Source organism: Nerophis lumbriciformis, linkage group LG19 (genome assembly GCF_033978685.3).
Source record: "Nerophis lumbriciformis linkage group LG19, RoL_Nlum_v2.1, whole genome shotgun sequence".
In the NCBI taxonomy this organism is placed as follows: Eukaryota; Metazoa; Chordata; class Actinopteri; order Syngnathiformes; family Syngnathidae; genus Nerophis; species Nerophis lumbriciformis.
The window spans coordinates 5,961,150-5,984,724 of record NC_084566.2 but is presented as its reverse complement, the minus strand read 5'-3'; the positions used below and the strand labels follow the sequence as shown (position 1 = coordinate 5,984,724).

The 23,575-nt window shown below is 40.0% G+C and overlaps 1 protein-coding gene across 1 annotated transcript in view; it reads right to left on the bottom strand.

Annotated features, from left to right (window-relative positions):
- The window catches only part of aff2 (AF4/FMR2 family, member 2), a 429,950-nt gene extending 408,272 nt beyond the window's left edge, over window positions 1-21,678 (bottom strand). The window contains exon 1 of the mRNA XM_061979661.2: window positions 21,518-21,678. Coding sequence (XP_061835645.2) covers window positions 21,518-21,570 — 53 coding nt within the window. The 5' untranslated portion in view covers window positions 21,571-21,678. The remainder of the gene's footprint in view (window positions 1-21,517) is intronic.
- Between the last annotated feature and the right edge of the window lie 1,897 nt (window positions 21,679-23,575).

Here is a 23,575-nt window from a genome sequence, read left to right as displayed (position 1 = left end):
CATGAATGCATAAATGGCAACAGGTGGATGCACTGGTTAACGATGTACCTTCTGTTGTTCAGCCCGTGGCTATACGTCACTGGCATCGATGCATTATTTGTCCTAAATAAGTCATCGATATCGGGTGGCATCAGGATGCCACCCGAACGCCTCCCTAGGAAGGTGTTTCGGGCACGTCTGACCGGTAGGAGGCCACGGGGAAGACCCAGGACACGCTGGGAAGACTATGTCTCCCGGCTGGCCTGGGAACGCCTCGGGATCCCCCGGGAGGAGCTGGACGAAGTGGCTGGGGAGAGAGAAGTCTGGGCTTCCCTGCTTAAGCTGCTGCCCCCGCGACCCGACCTCGGATAAGCGGAAGAAGATGGATGGATGGATGGATGGATCTTGCAAAGCACAAACACTTTGCAATGTCCAAAACACCAGAGACACAGAAATTATTCAAAACAAAAACCTCACAAACGCCACAAAACAAATGCAACCATTGTTTGGATGGATGGATAGATGGATGGATGGATGGATGGTTTCCCAAAGATTAACAATCTATTCGTGGCGGCAAGGGCGTGGTGGGGGCATGGTGCTGTCAATATGATGCCATCGTATAATTTGCATAAGTGACTGTGACGCATGTATTTTTCTAAAAAGGCCAAAATTATATACCTATATTCGAAGACAAATCTGTGTTATTAGGATTAAGATATATTTTTCTTAGCTGTTTTAACTTTCTGTAATTGTTGCAGCCTATTTTATTACAACAACGCAACAACGGCCGCAGTTTGTGCACCCCTGATTTATTGACATGTATTATTCTGCCCTCCCTGAATCTTGGAATTTAGCTTAGCAGAAAGGTAAACATATTTTAAGTACCTATGAAGGTTCTCAGTCATCCAGGTCGTTGTCATCCCATGACATTCAATCGTTCGCAACTGGACCGCTTGGTTTGTCTTGGAAGATATTTCACCGCTCATCCGGGTAGGCTTCATCAGTTCACGCTCATAGACTTAGATTGGTCAGATCTAGTCCTAGACTTAGATTGGTCAGATCTAGTCCAACGGCTAGTGCCGAAACCCCAAATCTTGGAATTTAGTTTAGCAGAAAGGTAAACATATTTTAAGTCCCTATGAAGGTTCTCATTCATCCAGGTCGTTGTCATCCCATGACATTCAATCGTTCGCAACTGGACTGCTTGGTTTGTCTTGGAAGATGTTTCACCGTTCATCCGAGTAGGCTTCATCAGTTCACGCTCATAGACTTAGATTGGTCAGATCTAGTCCTAGACTTAGATTGGTCAGATCTAGTCCTAGACTTAAATTGGTCAGATCTAGTCCAACGGCTGGTGCTAAAACCCCAAATATTTATACTCCAAAAACCAGGAGGGTGTGCCTGGGCATTGATGGTTTTGCCCTATCGTAGTAAGAAAAACAATTGTTTTAATGCAAACGAGCAATCCTACTGTCAAAGCCAACAACAATTGTTGAAGTGTAATTCCCCCTCGTTATTGTGTGGCAGAACGATCGCTGTGGATCGACTACTACCAGTCCAAAATAGTCGGAATCCCCCGCGTAAGCATTCCCTTCAGTTGTAAACAAGCGGCACAAACGGCATTCTGTTTTTATGTTTCTATGTTTCTAACTCCTGTTATTTGTTGGAGGATACATTGCAAAGTATTTTAGGAATAGTTGAAAGGACAGTGTGGTATGTGGGAGACAGGTGGTGTCGCAGATCACCTCCTCTGTTCAGGGATATTTTTTTCAACCTTGACATAGATGCTTCCCTCACTCCTCTTTCGTACCATCGGTCCTCCCTGTCCAGAATGTGCACGTTTTTTTTCTAAAAGGAGTACTGTTTCTCCCTGAGTCTTGGCCTGAAGAGATTACTTAGTGGTTGTTTTGTTTCAACAATATATGAATCAGTGCATTCATCATTACACTGGATAGTATACACCAGATTGTTTTTTGTGGGTGTGGGGTGTCCGGTCTTTAGGATGCACCAGTCTCTGTCTCAGGGTGTTGCCTGGTTTGAAGTGTACTGGCATGTTATGTTGGTTGAACATTCTTCTGAGGTTCTCAGATTGACCTGATACATATAGAATGACAATATTTTTCGCCTGTCACCTTTTTCCTCGTCATCCACTCTGTTCTTGTTATTTCTAGAACTAGATGCACTTTTCACAAACGACCAGCTGGGGTAACCACATGTTTTACCAAAAACCCACACATACCGATCAATACCTACTTTTTGACTCACACCACCCACTGGAACACAAAACCGGGCGTTATCAGAACCCTACGACACAGAGCTGATAATGTTCCTACCAGCCCACAGGCCAAAGAGAAAGAGCATAGGCATTTGAGGAAAGCCCTCAAAACAGTTGTCTTTCTCACTACGATAGGGCGAAACCATCCTTGCCCAGGCACACCCTCCTAGTTTTTGGAGTATAAATGTTTGGGGTTTTGGCACCAACCGTTGGACTGGATCTGACCAATCTAAGTCTATGAACACGAACTAATGAAGCCTACTCGGATGAGCGGCGAAACGTCTTCTAAGACAAACCAAGCAATCCAGTTGCGAACGATTCAACGTTGTTTATTGATAGTCACCACGATTAAGTTATTGTACAGCTAAGCACACAAAGGAGAGTACATTATTAAACACATGAAGTGCACATTCATGTAGGAATCATGTCCAATCGACATTACAGTTACATAAACTGAAAGAAACAATGCAACCAAGGATAAAGGTTGGCTCTTGGGTTGCTAGTGTAATGCTAACCTACAATGGACAAGTCTATTGATAGGCTAACAAAAATTTGAATTTACGAGATTTAAGCTGAAAAAAATCTACATAAAACAGTAAATGCATTTCTACTTACAGGCATATAGTCACAGGCATATAGTCACCCAACTCCGTGGAAACCAATACTGACCGCTAAAAATTTGAAGTGCTCCCCCTCTGGCCAACATATAATACGATCATATAATAAGATGTAATAAGTGTGTGTGAAAAATTTAAATGTGCCCCCTTTGGCCAAAATTAATTTAAAAAAATAAATAAATAAATATGTATATAGAGACATACTGTAACAACTTGAAGTAAATAATGAAGATTAAAAACCAATTACAAAAAATAAAAACATTTAAAATTCTTTTACTAAAACTTACCTTTTTTATATTTGAATAGGATGTATATATTAATAATGTTGTAAATACAAATCTTTATATGTCTAGAAAGGGTGGTCCTAAAGAGGGAGGCGTTTTTCAGAGGTCTCAAGAAGGTACCAAATACAAGAATGAGTGTGTGTGTGTGTGCGTGTGTGTGTGTGTGCGTGTGTGTGTGTGAGTGTGTGTGAGTGTGTGTGTGTGTGTGTGTGTGTGTGTGTGTGTGTGTGTGTGTGCTTCCTCATTATGGAAGCCTGTTAAATCTTAGACTCTACTTGTAAAACACATAACATTGTCATGTTTTGTGGGACATGACTGACATATATCAACTAGAAGATGATATATGAAAATAAAAACATTTATACAAATTAGACAAACAATTTTACTTAAGTAAATGAACGTATGGGAAACACTGGCAACAGAAAATGCTGCAAATACAAATTCTGCAATCATATAAACACTGAAGGATCAAAAGCAGATGCAAAAGGCAAATGCTGCAAATGCCCCAAACACAAACACACCCCAAAAAAAGCAACTGCATGAGAAAAATGTTGCAAGTTTATAAAAACAAAATAGCAGTTAACCAGGCTACCATGGGTTGCCAGACCTGACGGATAGACATACCGTATTTTTCGGAGTATAAGTCGCTCCGGAGTATAAGTCGCACCGGCCGAAAATGCATAATAAAGAAGGAAAAACACATATATAAGTCGCACTGTAAGTCGCATTTTTTGGGGAAATTTATTTGATAAAACCCAACACCAAGAATAGACATTTGAAAGGCAATTTAAAATAAATAAAGAATAGTGAACAACAGGCTGAATAAGTGTACGTTATATGAGGCATAAATAACCAACTAAGAACGTGCCTGGTATGTTAACGTAACATATTATGGTAAGAGTCATTCAAATAACTATAACATATAGAACATGCTATACGTTTACCAAACAATCTGTCACTCCTAATCGCTAAATCCCATGAAATCTTGTACGTCTAGTCTCTTACGTGAATGAGCTAAATAATATTATTTGATATTTTACGAGAATGAGTGTGTTTGGTGGTAGCGAGGTTTAAAAAACAAACAAACAAACAAAAAAAAACAGCCTTCCATGTTTTTGGACTGGAAGTCTTAACCATGGAATATTGTGCTGTTTTTGGGTTGTTTTTTTTTAATTCACACATAAGTCGCTCCTGAGTATAAGTCGCAACCCCGGCCAAACTATGAAAAAAACTGCGACTTATAGTCCGAAAAATACGGTGATTGGGATGCCTGGAAAAAAGTTGTTGGAATTAAAGGGTATATTTTCTCTTGATTGTAAAAATCGCTCTGTATAACACTGTAAAAGATGTCATCTTTTCGCATTTGAGCGTGTCTTTTATTCTACATTTGTTTTTTATTCTACAGCAATTTTAATTTGTGGCATTTTCCCAGTGAATGGATTTTTGGTTTTGGATATTTTGTGTTTGGGGCTTTTGGACATTGCGGCGCATTATGCACCTGTCAGCCATCGTTAATGGAATATTCATAACATTCCATGAAAATACACGCTGTAGCTTTGCATAAACAACTCACAAACAAACAGGGGGGGGGTGAAAACAATATCTGAGGTAATAAAGTTTGATACAGGTGCCAAAATGCTGTCTCCTTCTGAGTGTGTGCGCTGCAAAATGGGAGCATGTCGGAGCACAGTTGAGACGTAGCCTGGCTGAGAAGTCTGGAAGTGTGTTTCCTCAAACATTTCATCTTCCAGCTCACTGTGCTGGCGTCTGCTTCCATTGTGTGACTGTCACAGAATTATTTTTATTTCTGTGTTGCATCCTTTTGAGCATCACTAATGTGGAGGCAGCAGCAGCAGCAGCAGAAGCCGCTTTGAGAATTGGTTCTTCAACCTCCTACACTTTGAGAGAGTAAACAGCAAGCAGTGTGTGCCTGTTATCAATTCGAGGTAAATGACACTAGATTACACGCATGCATAGATATTGTGAATCAGTGAATCACTCATGAGTTTTGATAAATGTTTTGAATGGATCTAATTTTTTTAATTTTTCCCCTTAAACAAGAAAAATTGCTGGACAAAATTGAATTTTTTCCCCTTTGTACTTCCCCACCCCCAAACCATCTACAGCCGTGATGAACCTATCAGACTGACATGAAGCTCATTAGAATCTTTGTATCTATGGAAACATGAAGCCTGAACTCTCTCATAATGACTGCATGAATGTAACTGATTAAAACTGGCCCGTGTTTGCATTTCATCTCAACCGATGCCATGGTTTGCATTTCATCCCGTTGATTGGCTCCAGAAGGCAGACGCTAAAACGAGCCATGGTGGTCGTAGTTGAAGCAGCATCAGGTTGAAGGAAGGATTCATGTCTGTCCTGATGCCTGTTTGGATTGCTTTACTGTGCAAAAAGTCTCAGGTCACTATTTTACTGGAGGTCAGTTCCTTTTATGTCGCCCACCCACTCAAGAAATACCTGATTAAGCGTGTTCTAATTACTACTAAAAAGGAGCGTGCTTAAGTTGGCGTTGACATACAGTACTCGACTGTTTGGAGCGACTTAAAATTTGAGACACAATGGGGTCATTTCTGTGAAAAAACGGTCTTTTTACCGTATTTTTCGGAGTATAAGTCGCACCGGACGAAAATGCATAATAAAGAAGGAAAAAAACATATATAAGTCGCATTTTTGGGGAAAATTTATTTGATAATACCCAACACTGGGGATAAGTTGATTGGCAACACTAAATTGGCCCTAGTGTGTGGATGTGAGTGTGAATGTTGTCTGTCTATCTGTGTTGGCCCTGCGATGAGGTGGCGACTTGTCCAGGGTGTACCCCGCCTTCCGCCCGATTGTAGCTGAGATAGACTCCAGCGCCCCCCGCGACCCCAAAGGGAATAAGCGGTAGAAAATGGATGGATGGATGGAATACCCAACACCAAGAGTAGACATTTGAAAGGCAATTTAAAATAAATAAAGAATAGTGAACAACAGGCTGAATAAGTGTACGTTATATGAGGCATAAATAACCAACTGAGAACGTGCCCGGTATGTTAACGTAACATATTATGGTAAGAGTCATTCAAATAACTATAACATATAGAACATGCTATACGTTTACCAAACAATCTGTCACTCCTAATCGCTAAATCCCATGAAATCTTATACGTCTAGTCTCTTACGTGAATGAGCTAAATAATATTATTTGATATTTTACGATAATGTGTTAATAATTTCACACATAAGTCGCTCCTGAGTATAAGTCGCACCCCCGGCCAAACCATGAAAAAAAACTGCGATTTATAGTCCGAAAAATACGGTACGTCGGCATGTGTACTAGTAAATGGTTACATTACCTTCAGCATCAAGGGTTGGAATTGGGGGTTAAATCACCAAAAATGATTCCCGGGCGCGGCCACCGCTGCTGCTCACTACTCCCCTCACCTCCCAGAGGGTGATCAAGGGTGATGGGTCAAATACAGAGAATAATTTCGCCACACCTAGTGTGTGTGTGACAATCACGGGTCCTTTAACTTTTTTAACTTTAACTTTCGGTTATGGCGATTGTCAACAACCGCTTATGCCATGAGATTTTGAACTGTTTAAACTGTTTTTAACTTTTTAACTGCTTTTTAGCTAACAAATTGTTCTTAAGATAATTTGTATTTCTTTTTCAATGTGTATTTTACCTCTGTTTTAAATGTTATTTTTCAGTATGTCCTTTGCCTGTATTTCTTTGTGGTGTACAGCCCTTTGTTCTTCAACTGTAGTTGTTTTTAAAGGGCTTCATACATATAGTTGGTATGGTATGGTATGGTATGGTATGGTATGGTATGGTATGGTATGGTATGGTATGTCGACATCAACATAAGTCTTTTGTAGAGAACATGTACCGAGGGAGAATGCATGAAATGGTGGTAAGGGACCTGAAGGAAAAAAGAGCTAATACATGTAATATTATAATTTGCTCAAGCACATGGCTGGGAAACAAGCAGTCAAGCACTCAGAGCGGATTCCGCCATACTGTAATGTTACAATATTCAATGTCAACAAAGCAAGAATAAGGTGCTCAGAAGTACAGTAAAGCTTCAATTTTGAAAATGTGCAAGGTCAATGCTGATTTATAATAAATACCCCGTAGGAATGCTATGGATTAGCATGAGCTATTTTACATGGCAATTTGTGGATACCTCCGAAATCGGTAATGAAAACTTCAACTAAGATGCACACTACAATGAAAAAGTTAGTTTATTAAGTACAATACAGTATTTACACTTTGTAGAAATCAACAAAAGACTAGACTGTCATACTTGGTTTAATGGTAAAGACTATTTCCTGGCTATCAGTCCAAAGCCGTGTATAGCGAGAGTACGGACAGCTAAACAACAGGCGCCATGTTGGGAGACCAAGGGACGTGTGCGGAGTGCCCAGAACCATTCAATCGCAGCCATTCTGACATTGTCTTCATGAAAAAAATTAACCAAAATAATAAGTCTAAATATAGTTCTAAATATACTCTAGTTCATGAACTCACAATAAAACATGCTTTTATTTTGTCAAAATATAATTTTGGGGGCAATTTTGCAGCAGTATTTGATGCACTCTGCAACTACGCACTGTACATGCAGTGTTGCGTGACCAGCGGGCTTCCAACACTCTCCCGACTGCGCAATGCACATTAGAAAATACAGTGCGACCAAAGAAAAGAAACTGTATTACCATCATTTTGCCAAAATCCTCAGTAGCTTTGGACCAACAATTACAGAGAAATTGTGACTCTTGTAAGAAGTATGTCAACTCTGGTGGCTGTTTCCAATTAATTGTTTGTAATCAGTGCGCTACATGCCTGTTGTTTCACTCTTGTTTTTTTGTTGTTGTGGCCAGTCTGCATGGCTTCCTGATTTTACAATCACCATTTTAACTTGGTTATATATACACATATATATATATATATATATATATATATATATATATATATATATATATATATACACACAAAATCTATACATTACTGCGATGAGGTGGCAACTTGTCCAGGGTGTATCCTGCCTTCCGCCCGATTGTAGCTGAGACAGGCTCCAGCAACCCCCGCGACCCCGAAGGGAATAAGCGGTAGAAAATGGATGGATGGAATCTATACATTATATATATACATATATACATATATATATATATATATATATATATATATATATATATATATATATATATATATATATATATATATATATATATATATATATATATATAATGTATATATATATATATATATATATATATATATATATATGAACATAATCTATACATTATATATATATATATATACTTTGTATATATATACATACATACATACATATACGTCAGGTCACAGAGGCTATTCCATCCCTACAAGCTTGTTTCGCAGGTTTCCCTGCCCGTCAGAGGATTTTATATATATATATATATATATATATATATATATATATATATATATATATATATGTATGTGTGGGGAAAAAAATCACAAGACTATTTCATCTCTACAGGCCTGTTTCATGAGGGGGGGTACCCTCAGTCGTCAGGAGATTTTAATGGGAGCATTCGCATACCATGGTTTGTATAGGGCACAGAGTGGGTGGGTACAGGCTGGCCTAGGGGCGTGGTGATTGGCTCATGTGTTACCTAGGAGGTGTTTCCGTCTATGGCGGCATGTTGTTACAATTTCGCTGCGCTTGTTGAGGGATGACAGGTCTGGACGGTAAATAATAAACAGTTTCTCTTTCAAGCATAGGTTGCATCTTTTATTACCACTATTGTAAGGTGTGCTGGATGCAAGAATTTGCCATGTTATTGAATATTCAACATTATTGTCTTTGAGGTCCCAAATGTGTTTGCTGAGTTCTGTGGTATTTCGCAGGTTTTTGTTCCTGAAAGAAGCCTTGTGGTTGTTCCATCTGGTTTTGAATTCACCCTCGGTTAATCCTACATATGTGTCGGATGTGTTAATGTCCTTGCGTATTACCTTAGATTGGTAGACAACTGATGTTTGTAAGCACCCCCCGTTGAGAGGGCAATCAGGTTTCTTTCGACAGTTACATGCTTTGTTGGTTTTGGAGTCGTTCTGACTGGGGGTCGACGGCTCATTTGCAATTGTTTTGTTGTGGTTTGAGATGATTTGTCGTATATTGTTCATGCAGCTGTAGCTCAATTTGATGTTGTTCTTGTTGAATACTTTTCTTAGGTTGTTGTCTTTGGGAAAGTGTTTGTCAATCAGATTGAGGAATTTGTGTCCAATGTTCGTTGAGACGTTTTTGCTGTATGGGGGGTTGTACCAGATGATGCCGCTTCGTTTTCTGTTCTTTTTTGGCTGGTTTCCTGGCGTGGGTTCATAGGTGAGGGTGAAATTGTATCCGCTTTCATCAAGGGCTTTTTGGTACGGGGGGGTTGCTTGGTCAAATTCAGCTTTGCTAGATGACAGCATCGATAGCCTTTTATTGATTCCGGTAGGTATTCTTTTCGTGGTGGTGGGTGGATGGTTGCTGTCATGGTGCACGTATTGGAGTGTTGTGTTGGGTTTCGTGAATGGTTGGTAGCTGTTATTTCTCAGGTTGAAAGTGACGTCAAGGAAGTTGACGGTTTGCTTGTTGGCTTCAATCGTGATCCGTAGGCCGTTCTCTTTGAAAATTTGGCATATGCGCTTCTTGGTATTCTCGCTGCTCCTTGGCGAGGCGCGACACACTGCCAGTCCGTCATCACGGTAAATACCAAGGTTCAGATTGAGGCTAGCGAGCTGGGAGAGGAGGAAACTCCCAACGAGTTCACACGTTTCTGCTCCGTCAAAACTTCCCATAGTGACGTCAAATGTTGCATTGTTCTTTTTTTGCCATGGTGTATTGTTGTGGATGAGAATGGAGTTTTTTGCGTGGATGATGATGTTTCTTTCGTTGCCTGTGATTGAGTCGTAGTCTGAGGCGAAGTCTAGTGCTTGAGTCAGTAGGTCTTGCGTGATGGAAGGGTAAAATTCCTCGATATCAAAGGAGATAAAGTTGTGCTGTTGTTTGTCTTGGATGTTGTTGAACCATTTGATTACTGCTGCTGTATTTCTCCATTGGTTGAGTGGTGTTTTGTCCTTGATTTTTGTGTTGACTCTGTCCAGGATTATTTTGCTGATTTTTCCTATTTCAGATTTAGTTGGGTTTATTAGTCGGCATGTTGGGTTATTTGCGAAGTTGGGTTTGTGATCCTTCAATGTGATGAAGGCTTCCTTGTTGGCTGTGGCGTCCACCCTGTCCTCAATGTCCAGTTCAGCCGCGATCCTTTTATTTTCCAGGTGGATGTTCTGTAAGGTATTGGGTTGCGCTTTTTTGTATGATTTGGTGATGCTTCTGTCCAGTAAGGTGTGGTGTTCTGGTATGTCCATTCTGTAGAAGTTTGTGGTTTTATCGGCAGCTATGATGAGGTTGTTTACTTTCTTGATGCGCTCCTTGTCATTTTTCAGCTTGGTGAGGAGTGGGTTGCGGATTGGCTTGAATTTGACTGATTGTATCATTTTGAGCATGTCGTTCTCAAAATCTTTTAGTTCCTCAACTGTGGGTGGGTTCTTGGTAGATTTGAATCCGTAAGTTTCCTTTTGCATTTCTTTTGTTTCAGGGTGGAGGAAAAAATTTGCTTTCCACCGCATCCTTCTTAGGAAGTGTTCCGTCTTTTCTATGAGCCTTAGCTTGTAGTCATTCTGCGCGGGTATGGGAATGTTCTTCGTGGAGTAGTCGATGTTGAATTTTTCCATTTCTGATCGTCGTACAGTGCTCAACAAATGTCAATTTGGAGCGGAGTATATGTCTTAATAAGGTTATCCAAAAAATAGTGCGGAATATATATATATATATATATATATATATATATATACATATATATATATATATATATATATATATATATATATCTGTGATGAGGTGGCGACTTGTCCAGGGTGTGCCCCGCCTTCCGCCAGAATGCAGCTGAGATAGGCTCCAGCACCCCCCACGACCCCGAAAGGGACAAGCGGTAGAAAATGGATGGATGGATGGATATATATATATATACGTATATATATATATACTGATGTGTATATACAAAACCCAAAACCAGTGAAGTTGGCACGTTGTGTAAATCGTAAATAAAAACAGAATGCAATGATTTGCAAATCCTTTTGAATCTATATTCAATTGAATAGACTGCAAAGACGATATACTTAACGTTCGAACTGGTAAACTTTGTTATTTTTTGTAAATATTAGCTCATTTGGAATTTGATGCCTGCAACATGTTTCAAAAAAGCTGGCACAAGTGGCAAAAAAGACTGAAAAAGATGAGGAATGCTCATCAAACACTCATTTGGAACATCCCACGGCTGAATAGGCTAATTGGGAACAGGTGGGTGCCATGATTGGGTATAGAAGCAGCTTCCATGAAATGCTCAGTCATTCACAAACAAGGATGGGGCGAGGGTCACTACTTTGTGAACAATTGTGTGAGCAAATTGTCGGACAGTTTAGGAACAACATTTCTCAACCAGCTATTGCAAGGAATTCAGGGATTTCACCATCTACAGTCTGTAATATCATCAATAGGTTCAGAGAATCTGGATAAATCACTGCACGTAAACGGCAAGGCCGAAAACCAACATTGAATGCCCGTGATCTTCGATCCCTCAGGCGGTATTACATCAAAAACCGACATCAGTGTGTAAAGGATATCACCACATGGGCTCAGGAACACTTCAGAAAACCACTGTCACTTACTACAGTGCGTTTTTACATCTGTAAGTGCAAGTTAAAACTCTACTATGCAAAGCGAAAGCCATTTATCAATAACACCCAGAAATGCAGCCGGCTTCGCTGGGCCCAAGTTCATCTAAGATGGACTGATGCAAAGTGTTATGTGGTCTGATGAGTCCACATTTCAAATAGTTTTTGGAAACTGTGGACGTTGTGTCCTCCGGACCAAAGAAGAAAAGGACCATCCAGACTGTTATAGGCGCAAAGTTCAAAAGCCAGCATCTGTGATGGTATGGGGGTGTATTAGTGTCCAAAGCATGGGTAACTTACACATCTGTTAAGGCACCATAAATGCTGAAAGGTACATACAGGTTTTGGAGCAACATATGTTGCCATCCAAGCAACGTCTTTTTCATTGACGCCCCTGCTTATTTCACCAATACAATGCCAAGCCACATTCTGCAAGTGTTACAACAGCATGGCTTCATAGTAAAAGAGTGTGGGTACTAGACTGACCTGCCTGTTGTCCAGACCTGTCCCCTATTGAAAATGTGTGGCGCATTATGAAGCCTAAAATATGACAAAAGACCCCGGACTGTTGAACAACTTAAGCTGTACATCAAGCAAGAATGGGAGAGAATTCTACCTGAAAAGCTTCAGAAATGTGTCTCCTCAGTTCCCAAACGTTTACTGAGTGTTCTTAAAAGGAAAGGCCATGTAACACAGTGGTAAAAATGCCTGTGCCAACTTTTTTGCAATGTGTTGCTGCCATTAAATTCTAAGTTAATGAGTATTTGCAAAAAAAAATTAAGTTTCTCAGTTCAAACATTAAATACACAAATAAACACACACACACACACATATATATATATATATATAGTCAAGGTTTCGGTGGTGTATCCCTTATACAGTGCTCAATACCAGGGTAGAGCGGAATATAAGTTAGGTCAGGAAAAAACCCAGAGGCTATATCATCCCTACAAGCAGGTTTGCCTGATTTTATAAAATCCCCTGACGAGCAGGGAAACCTGCGAAACAGGCTTGTAGGGAGGATACAGCCTGTGTTTTTTCCTGACCTAACGTATATATATATATATATATATATATATATAGGCTCCAGCACCCCCTGCGACCCCAAAAGGGACAAGCGGTAGAAAATGGATGGATGGATGGATATACATATATATATATATATATATATATATATATATATATATATATATATATATATATATATATATATATATATATATATATATATATATATATATATATATGTCTTAATAAGGTTATCCAAAAAATAGTGCTCGATACCGTAGTAGAGCGCAATATATGTATGTGTGGGAAAAAAAATCACAAGACTACTTCATCTCTACAGGCCTGTTTCATGAGGGGTTCCCTCAATCATCAGGAGATTTTAATGGGAGCATTCACATACCATGGCTTATATAGGGCACAGAGTGGGTGGGTACAGGCTGGCGTAGGGGCGTGGTGATTGGCTCATGTGTTACCTAGGAGGTGTTTCCGTCTGTGGCGGCATGCTGATACAATTTCGCTGCGCTTGTTGAGGGATGACAGGTCTGGACGGTATATAATAAACAGTTTCTCTTTCAAGCATAGGTTGCATCTTTTATTACCACTATTGCAAGGTGTGCTGGATGCAAGAATTGAGGGAACCCCTCATGAAACAGGCCTGTAGAGATGAAGTAGTCTTGTGATTTTTTTCCCACACATACATATATATATATATATATATATATATATATAAATATATATCCCTTTTGGGGTCGCGGGGGTGCTGGAGCCTATATATATATATATATATATATATATATATATATATATATATATATATATATATACATATATATATATATATATATATATATATATATATATATATATATATATATATATATATATATATATATATATATATATATATACGTTAGGTCAGGAAAAAACACAGGCTGTATCCTCCCTACAAGCCTGTTTCGCAGGTTTCCCTGCTCGTCAGGGGATTTTATAAAATCAGGCAAACCTGCTTGTAGGGATGATATAGCCTCTGGGTTTTTTCCTGACCTAACTTATATTCCGCTCTACCCTGGTATTGAGCACTGTATAAGGGATACACCACCAAAACCTTGACTATATATATATATATATATATATATATATATATATATATATATATATATATATGTATATATATATATATATATATATATATATATATTGGAATTGCAACTGCATGCCAAGTCTACTTATTAATACTTGCAAAAGAGACTCAGAAGTCTAAGAAAGCCAGATATAACAACTGGACAGCACAGTTATTGATTCCCAGGTACCGGGAATTAATAATGTATCGGTTAAAATGCAACTTTTTTAGTCATGAATACGATGTGCTAACTGGACAAATAAACAAATATTTTTAGGTGTGTTACCAGTTCACACTTAAAATCATAATTGCTGAAACAGCATATCTGACGATGACCTTACCCTACAAATGTTCTGCATTTCTACCACACCAGGAGAATGTGAAGCATCAAACATCATCCAAACGACCACAATGAGTAAAACTGACATTTTTCTGATTGTTCAGCCTCAGTGCAGGGCTGGGCTCTACAGTCGTATTTTACACAGTTCTTGTATTAAACGTCATTAGACTGTGCCGGTGCACCTAATATCATATCTGATTTACTTCCATTCCTCGATGAATCTTTTCCTGTCGTTTCCTCTTCTTCTCTGCCCTGAGTGAGGACATTTCAATCAAATACGACATTCAGACGCCTGTGATCCGTCCATGCTGTCATGTCACACGGTGCACATGCAATCACACTACACACTCTCACCCACACATTAACACCCGAGCAGGGGTTCATCATTCAAGCGAGCTCATTTATGCACATTTCCATATTCTCTTTCCAGGAATAAAGGCGTTGTCTGTGCCAGCCCCGTTTCCCATCAGGAGCAGCTGTCAGCCGCTGTGTGATGGACTGGTGGCAGAGCGAGGGCAACGTGTAGACACCCTGGGCTTGTTGTTCAGCCCTGAGCTGCTCCGCTCCGGCAGCGGGGGGTTAAGTACCTTGCTCCAGGGCCCTTCCATGGTGGCTGCTGAGGGACAGCAGTGTGTGTGTGCGTGTGTGTGTGTGTGTGTGTGTGTGTGTGTGTGTGTGTGTGTGTGTGTGCGTGATGTTTCCCTGCTTAGTTTTCCCTGCGAGAACACAGACCCATGAAGTTACTGTGCCCCCACTCTACCTCGCGACAGAATATCATGCTCCTTCCACGTCCAGTCATGCAGGACACCTCCACAAGCCCGGAGAGTAGGCAATGCTACCGCCAGGTGTGGAAGTGTGCTGAACACCTCCACAAGCGTAAAGCCTAGCCTTTAAATAACGTGAGTCTTGGCTAGGGATGGTGCTCCTCGTAGGAGACTTTCTTCACTCTGCCTACACGGTGAAAATGTGTAAACCACGGGTGTCCAAAGTGCGGCCCGGTTGCCATTTGCAGACCGTGGCTTGTTTCTTTATGGGCCTGTGGCACAAGCAAAACAAAACAGCACAATTTCAAGAATAGAGCAAAAAAGGCATAATGTGAATGTGGAAAAAAGCTGAACTGTTGATACTAGGGGTGTAACGGTACGTGTATTTGTATTGAACCGTTTCGGTACGGGGGTTCCGGTTCGGTTCGGAGGTGTATCGAACGAGTTTCCACACGAACATATTAAGTAGCCGCCTAAGCTAAAGTCTTAACAAGCTGCCTGTTTTCTGCCTACGTCTCCTACACAGCACCCAGCATTGTCCCACCCACACAACCAACTGATTGGTTACAACCTTAGCGGTAACAGCCAATCAGCAGTGCGTATTCAGAGCATGAAGTCAGTGCTTCTGCGGTGGGGTTAGCAGATAGGTGTTTAGCAGGTGAGCATCAGGCAGCGGACTCTCCCCAAATTAAAATAAACACCTCCCAGTCAACTACTAGTAACATCATTATGAGTCCGTTGACCTTCTAGAAACAAACTGCAGCTCAGCTCGCTCGCAGTCCTGGCTTGAGGTGAAGGCTAATTAGCTTTTGGCGTAACGTTAGCTCATTTTGCGGAGTGTGTTAGCTCATTGTGCGGTGTGTATGTGTGTGTGTGTGTGTGTGTGTGTGTGTGTTAGCTCATTGTGCGGTGTGTGTGTGTAATCATTTGTAATGTAGCAGCCTAGTTTTGAATGGCAGGGTCCCTGCTATCACATGTTGATAAAAATATAACATCTACATAATACAAATCAACTACAGGCTTCCCAAATGCTGTAATAAATTAAGCATGATGAGTTGACTTGAAACTGTTTAATGTTGCACTTTTATATGTAGAAGAAAAGTTTTGTCATTTTATTTAATCTGAGCAACAACTTCAGGCAGTTTAATGTTGATTAACGTGGGCAGAATTATTATAGTGTTCCTAATGTTAAAAGGATAAAGCCATTGTTTACAAATTTGGTAAATAAATAACCAAAAAATTTATATTTTGTTGTTTTCTTACTGTACCAAAAATGAACCGAACCGTGACCTCTAAACCGAGGTACGTACTGAACCGAAATTTTTGTGTACCGTTACACCCCTAGTTGATACTAATAATAACAATAACACAAATGTGTCATTAAATCTGTGCTGCCAGATAGAGCAGCAAAGATTAATCGATTTAAATCGATTAATTAAAAATGTTTTTCTGTTGCTTCAATTAATGGTTTAATGAGTAAAACTAAAACTTAGACTTAGACAAACTTTATTGATCCACAAGGGAAATTGTTCCACACAATAGCTCAGTTTCAAAGGATGGAAGGGTAAAGATGGAAAGGATAATGCAGGTATTAAGTAGACTAAAAATGTACCATAATAGCAATATAAAATATAAAATATATGTAATGTTTATATATTATATATACAGTATGGTTCTGGCCCGGAAAAGGGTGGAATGCCATCTTCGGGTTGGGGAGGAGACCCTGCCCCAAGTGGAGGAGTTTAAGTACCTCGTAGTCTTGTTCACGAGTGAGGGAAGAGTGGATCGTGAGATCGACAGGCGGATCGGTGCGGCATCTTCAGTAATGCGGACGCTGTATCGATCCGTTGTGGTGAAGAAGGAGCTGAGCCGGAAGGCAAAGCTCTCAATTTACCGGTCGATCTACGTTCCCATCCTCACCTATGGTCATGAGCTTTGGGTTATGACCGAAAGGACAAGATCACGGGTACAAGCGGCTGAAATGAGTTTCCTCCGCCGGGTGGCAGGGCTCTCCCTTAGAGATAGGGTGAGAAGCTCTGTCATCCGGGGGGAGCTCAAAGTAAAGCCGCTGCTCCTCCACATCGAGAGGAGCCAGATGAGGTGGTTCGGGCATCTGGTCAGGATGCCACCCGAACGCCTCCCTCGGGAGGTGTTTAGGGCACGTCCGACCGGTAGGAGGCCACAGGGAAGACCCAGGACACGTTGGGAAGACTATGTCTCCCGGCTGGCCTGGGAACGCCTCGGGATCCCCCGGGAAGAGCTGGACGAAGTGGCTGGGGAGAGGGAAGTCTGGGCTTCCCTGCTTAGGCTGCTGCCCCCGCGACCCGACCTCGGATAAGCGGAAGAAGATGGATGGATGGATGATATACAGTATATTATATACACTGATATATCATATTATTATATTATATTATATTTGTATATAATATATACAATACATAACAAATCCCAATTACCATGTACAATATTACAGTATATGTGACAGTTACAGCAGAAAAAAAGAAAAAGGGCAGCATAAAATAGAGAGTAGATCCAGCAGAAAATATACATTATAAACAAAGAGAGGTAGCAAAATAAGTAAAACAAAACAAAAATGAATAAATCCTGATTACACAAGTGCCAACAATTTTAAAAATATGGACATAGTTTATGCACAGCTGCTGAACAAGAGTATTTATAAATATAAATTGATATTTGTATTTATTTTTAAAATTTGTTAAAAATCCACACATGTTAAAAGTGCAGTTTTGACGTTGATGATGTGCATTTATTCAACAAAAAAAAGAATGAAAGTTATACCGAGCAGAAAAATATTTGTTTAGGACGGCATGGCGCAGTGGGAGAGTGGCCGTGCGCAACCCGAGGGTCCCTGGTTCAATCCCCACCTAGTACCAACCTCGTCATGTCCGTTGTGTCCTGAGCAAGACACTTCACCCTTGCTCCTGATGGGTGCTGGTTAGCGCCTTGCATGGCAGCTCCCTCCATCAGTGTGTGAATGTGTGTGTGAATGGGTAAATGTGGAAGTAGTGTCAAAGCGCTTTGAGTACCTTGAAGGTAGAAAAGCGCTATACAAGTACAACCCATTTATCATTTATCATTTAACTATTTTCCCTTAAACACAAACTGAGGTTATGAAGTGTGTCTTATCCAATTACTCAATGAATTGAACAAACTATCCATCCATCCATTTTCTACCGCTTGTCCCTCTCGGGGTTGCAGGGGGTGCTGGAGCCTATCTCAGCTGCATTTGGGCGGTAGACGGGGTACACCCTGGACAAGTCGCCACCTCATCACAGGGCCAACACAGATAGACAGACAACATTCACACTCACATTTCCACACAAGGGACTATTTAGTGTTGCCAATCAACCTATCCCCAGGTGCATGTCTTTGGAGGTGGGAGGAAGCCGCAGTACCTGGAGGGAACCTACACAGTCACGGGGAGAACATGCAAACTCAGTAGATAGGTTATTCGTTTACTCAAATAATCGATAGCTGCAGCCTATACTCTCAAACGATTATGTTTAAATCATATTATTTACACTTTTGCATTTTGATTAATCGCAGTCAGTTACTTGTGAGCATAATTTTAATTAACTTTAAAAAAGTTACTGTTAGAATGTCATACAGGAACATTTTTTTAAGTTTTACTTTGAATGTACATCATTTGTTTTGTTCAAAACGTGGTAACTGCTTTAGCTAAAGTCCAGCCAGGGAGTATTTTGAAATGACACCTACACCTGTATGGGAGACTCCTTACTCATCTTTATACTGACGTAACCACTGACCTTATAACAACACACCTTTCAGGTAACATCTGCGGCTAAGGCAGTGGTGTCAAACTCATTTTAGATTGTGGGCCACGTGGAGAAAAATTACTCCCAAGTGGGCCGAACTGGTAAAATCATGGCACGATAACTTAAAAATAGAGATAACTTCAGATTTTTTTTTTAGTTTAAAAATAGAACAAGCACATTTTGAAAATGTACAAAACATAATGTTGTTGTTTTTTTTTTTTACACTTATAGGTTGCGGTTAATAGTATTCTATCTTCATTTGTCCTTATTTACATTTTCTGAATAAATTATGTGATAATGATCATCAGTCAACTCATTTGTGTTAATTTTCAATCTATCAAGATAAAAAAAAATATATCAAAATCAAATCACGGGATGTTATTTATGTAGTTTGATCATTTTCCTCGACTGATGTACTAACATTATGTGGTTCATTTGGTTATTTTTGTAAGAATTGCTATTGCGACATCCAGCTGTTTCTTTCATTCAAAAATTTCAGGTTAATTTTTATACTTAGCAAACTCATCCCACGGGCCGGATAAAACCTGTCCACGGGCCTGATCCGGCCGTTTGAAACACCTGGGTTAAGGTAAAGGAGTTGTGCGGTCAAAATAAATTGTGCGATTAATCAACGTGTATACACATGATTAATGCAATATTTTGATAATTGTATGAAATAATGTGTCAAATTTGACAGGTCTATTTTTTTTAAAAATTCAAAGTTTGCCTATTTAGAAATTAATTATGCGCCAGGACTAATTATGCAAATTAGAAAAATATCCAATTTAGCCTCCCCGCACCACAAATAGATTGCAGTCCAACAGATATATTCAACAGACATAGGAATCCACAGCAATGTGCAATAATGTGTAATGCCAAAAACATTACATGAGAAGTCAGAACTATATTAAAATGCAAGTCTATATATGTATTGTACCTGTGCGAACAACCTCAATGATGTCATCAGTTTGACCTTCATTTAAAGGAATTGTGCATACATTCAGTTGACAAACTGACAATGCAGAGTAAAAAAATCCCCCTGCTTTGTTTTATGAACAGTTTCATTTCAGCACATATATACTTAAATCGCAGCCTGCAACAGTTATTCTGCTAATAAACTGCTCTTTACGTTCTTGTAGGGACAAACAAAGCAGTTTTAGCCTATGCGAGGGAAGCATGACAGACTTTAATGCAACTCCCTGGTCTCTCCATCCTTTGTTTGTCAGGCCACAGAAAGCTCTCAAGACTACGCACTCTTGCATTCATTCACGCAGAATATATGTGGGGAAAATGAGGAATTGTACATCCCTTGTTGGCTGATATAATGAATTAATGAAACTCACAGGACACATCATTAGGTACACATGCAAAATCCATTAATAATAAATTTGCCATCCATGATACGTAGTTTTCATCTATAGGTATCATTTTATGTTTAACCTACTTGTCATACTGTGAATATTTTACATGTATACACTCATGTGCATTGCACCATATCAAATGTGTTATTATACTCCTTTATTTCAAATCATATCAACTCAAACTTTATCTATATACCATAGCACTTTTCATACACAGGCAAGTGGCAGACACAAAAAGAAGAAGAAAACACATACATACAAACTCACACACGCATACACAAACACAGGACTATTGACAATAATAAAACAAAACAAGGCACTGAGGATTTAGGAAAAACGCTATTGAGGCGCCCACACCGGAGGATAACTAAAGTTAACGGCATCTAAAAAAAAAATAGTATGAAACATTTGATAAAATATATGTACAAATAAAATAGAAATAATACATTAATAAAAACATAACATTAAGAGAATAATAGTGATAATAATAGCAATGAATAAGATTTTTTTTTTTAAATACAAATAAAAAGAAAAATTATAGTTAAAAATTCAAAAATATATAAGAAGAATTTAACATGACCAGTAAAAATTTGTTTAAAAAAAAAAGTATTATTCAATGATTAGAGTAAGTCAATGTGCAACCACAATACTTGTTAAGTGAATACCTCCATGACACTGACATCTTGGACCGGCCGACATAAAACACTATCCATTCATTCATTTGGCATCACAACAACAATTCTTTGTCACGATCACCACCGATTTGAGTGAATGAAGTGGGGCCCCGCGGATGCTCAGCGGTCCTCCCAACACAACTTGACGTGACCGCGTCCCCCTGCACGCTCACTTCGAGTGGGAAGCAAACTTGCAACCTGTTAACAATGCGGCGCGCACGTGCTCGTGGGGTTACCACGGCGCGGCGTGCACGCGCGTCCACGTCCGACATTCCATCAATTCAACAGTGATAATTAAAATAATATAATAATAATACAAATTGACAAAAAGCCGGCGTTACGCGCGTGCCCGTGTGCGCGCGCGTGTGCGCGACACAAAGAAAGAGACTATGGACGCACTTTTGGCCGTGAAATAATAAAGCCAAGTCTGGAACTGTGCGGTTTTTCTCTTTTTTTAGGGAAACACACATATATAAATGTTTAAATGACACAAATAAAATAATAAAAGAATAAAATGTGCGCAGGACTCACCATGGTTGCTCCAGCTCCCAGTCGCGGAAAAAGTCCAGTTCAAAAAGATCCATGACCGGTTTGCTAGAAGAAAAAAAATCCAAAAGCTGTGCTGCTACGTGGTTCTACATGGACTGCTGACACGCGTGTGCGTGTGTGGGTGTGCGTGTGTGTGTGCGTGTGTGTGTCAGAGAAAGAAGGAGAGCAGACACGAGCCGCTGCCTCTGCCAGGAATCTGCTACGTGGTGGCGGCAAAGCTGACAGCCAGGCAGGCAGAGGTGGAGGGAGGGAGGGAGGGAGGGGGGAACACACATGCACGCACACGCACACACACGTTCGGTCACACGTGCGCGTGCACGATGAAAAAGGGCTGCACAAGACAGCCAAACAGAGGCAAACTGCAAAAAAGGGTTCCTCCACATGGTTGTAACGAAACACAGCCTTTGCCTTTATCCTCATACGGAGCACTCGCAATAACATATGTTGTCAAACTACCTTCATATGATTGGATTAGTTATTATTGGATGCCTTCCAGTGTTGGGTTAGTTACTGAAAACCAGTAACTAGTTACAGTTACTAGTTACTTTATTTCAAAAGTAACTCAGTTACTAACTCAGTTACTTAAACCAAAAAGTAATGCGTTACTGTGAAAAGTAACTATTTAGTTACTTATATATATATTTTTTAATTTTTTTAAGGCCCCATTTAATGCCCTTTTAGCCTTCATTTTAGTACTGTTATTGCACTGGAGAATAATACAATCTGTTGTTCAACTTGACATGCATTTGCATCATTGAACTCTGCTAAGCAATGTGCTCTACATACAACACACAAAGACAAAGATATGTTTTAAAGGGCCAATTTGTTTCAGACCAGAACAAATTGACAAAACTATTTTAAATAGCTGCAACTTAACATACATAAGTAACAAACAGCATAATAACAACATAGCTGTAAAACAAGAAAGGCACACACTACATACATAAAGCCTAACCAGGCGTTTTCTCAAGGAATTCTGAAATAAAATCATGTCTGAAGCCCAGAACACTCTACACATTTCCCCACTTAGTTTAGAGAAAAGGAAATATTAGCCTGGCCCACTAGTATCCCTCTTTAGGTTTGTGAACTTTATAGTCTAAACATTTAGAGTGATGTGATAATCAAACACTCTAAAAGTTTAAAATGAAAGAGTATATAAGAGAATTGACAGAGTGTGTGTACCTTCACGTGTGCAGTGCCTCGTTAAAATCCAGCCGCTGTTGGAGGTGGAGGTGAGTGTGTCTCTTTACTAGCTTCGTCGAAGCATGTTGTTTTTGTCGCTGTTTCAGCATATTTGAAACTTACATTCAGCTAAAATGTTCTTTTCTTTGTGGTCGATAAAAGAAACGTACTGAAAATATCTCCATTTTAAGAAACTCGGCTTCGGGGTTCGCCATGACGTCTTGATAGTAGACACAGACACGCCCCCTCCCCCACACACACACTCACACACACACACGTACACACAGACAGCGCGCGGCGCGCCTCTTTTTCGTCGCCTCTTCAGCAGCGACACTCAGATCTTCTCAGTTTCTAGCCGATACTACATAAAAAATAACGCAAAATAACGCAGTAACGCATCATGTAGTAACGGTAACGGAGTTACTGAATATAAAAAATAACGCGTTAGATTACTAGTTACCGCCGATAGTAACGGCGTTACAGTAACGCGTTACTTTGTAACGCGTTAGTCCCAACACTGATGCCTTCACATTTGCACCCATTTAATATGTTTTTTTTTGGGGGGGGGGACAAGCGGTAGAAAATGGATGGATTGATGGATGGGTTCTTTGTTCACGAGCTAACATTTTAAAGTGCCAACTGAATCCTGCAATCCTACCGTATTTTCCGCACTATAAGGCGCACCTAAAAACCACAAATGTTCTCAAAAGCTGACAGTGCGCCTTATAACCCGGTGCGCTTTATTACGATTCATTTTCATAAAGTTTCGATCTCGCAACTTCGGTAAACAGCCGCCATCTTTTTTCCCGGTAGAACAGGAAGCGCTTCTTCTTCTACGCAAGCAACCGCCAAGGAAAG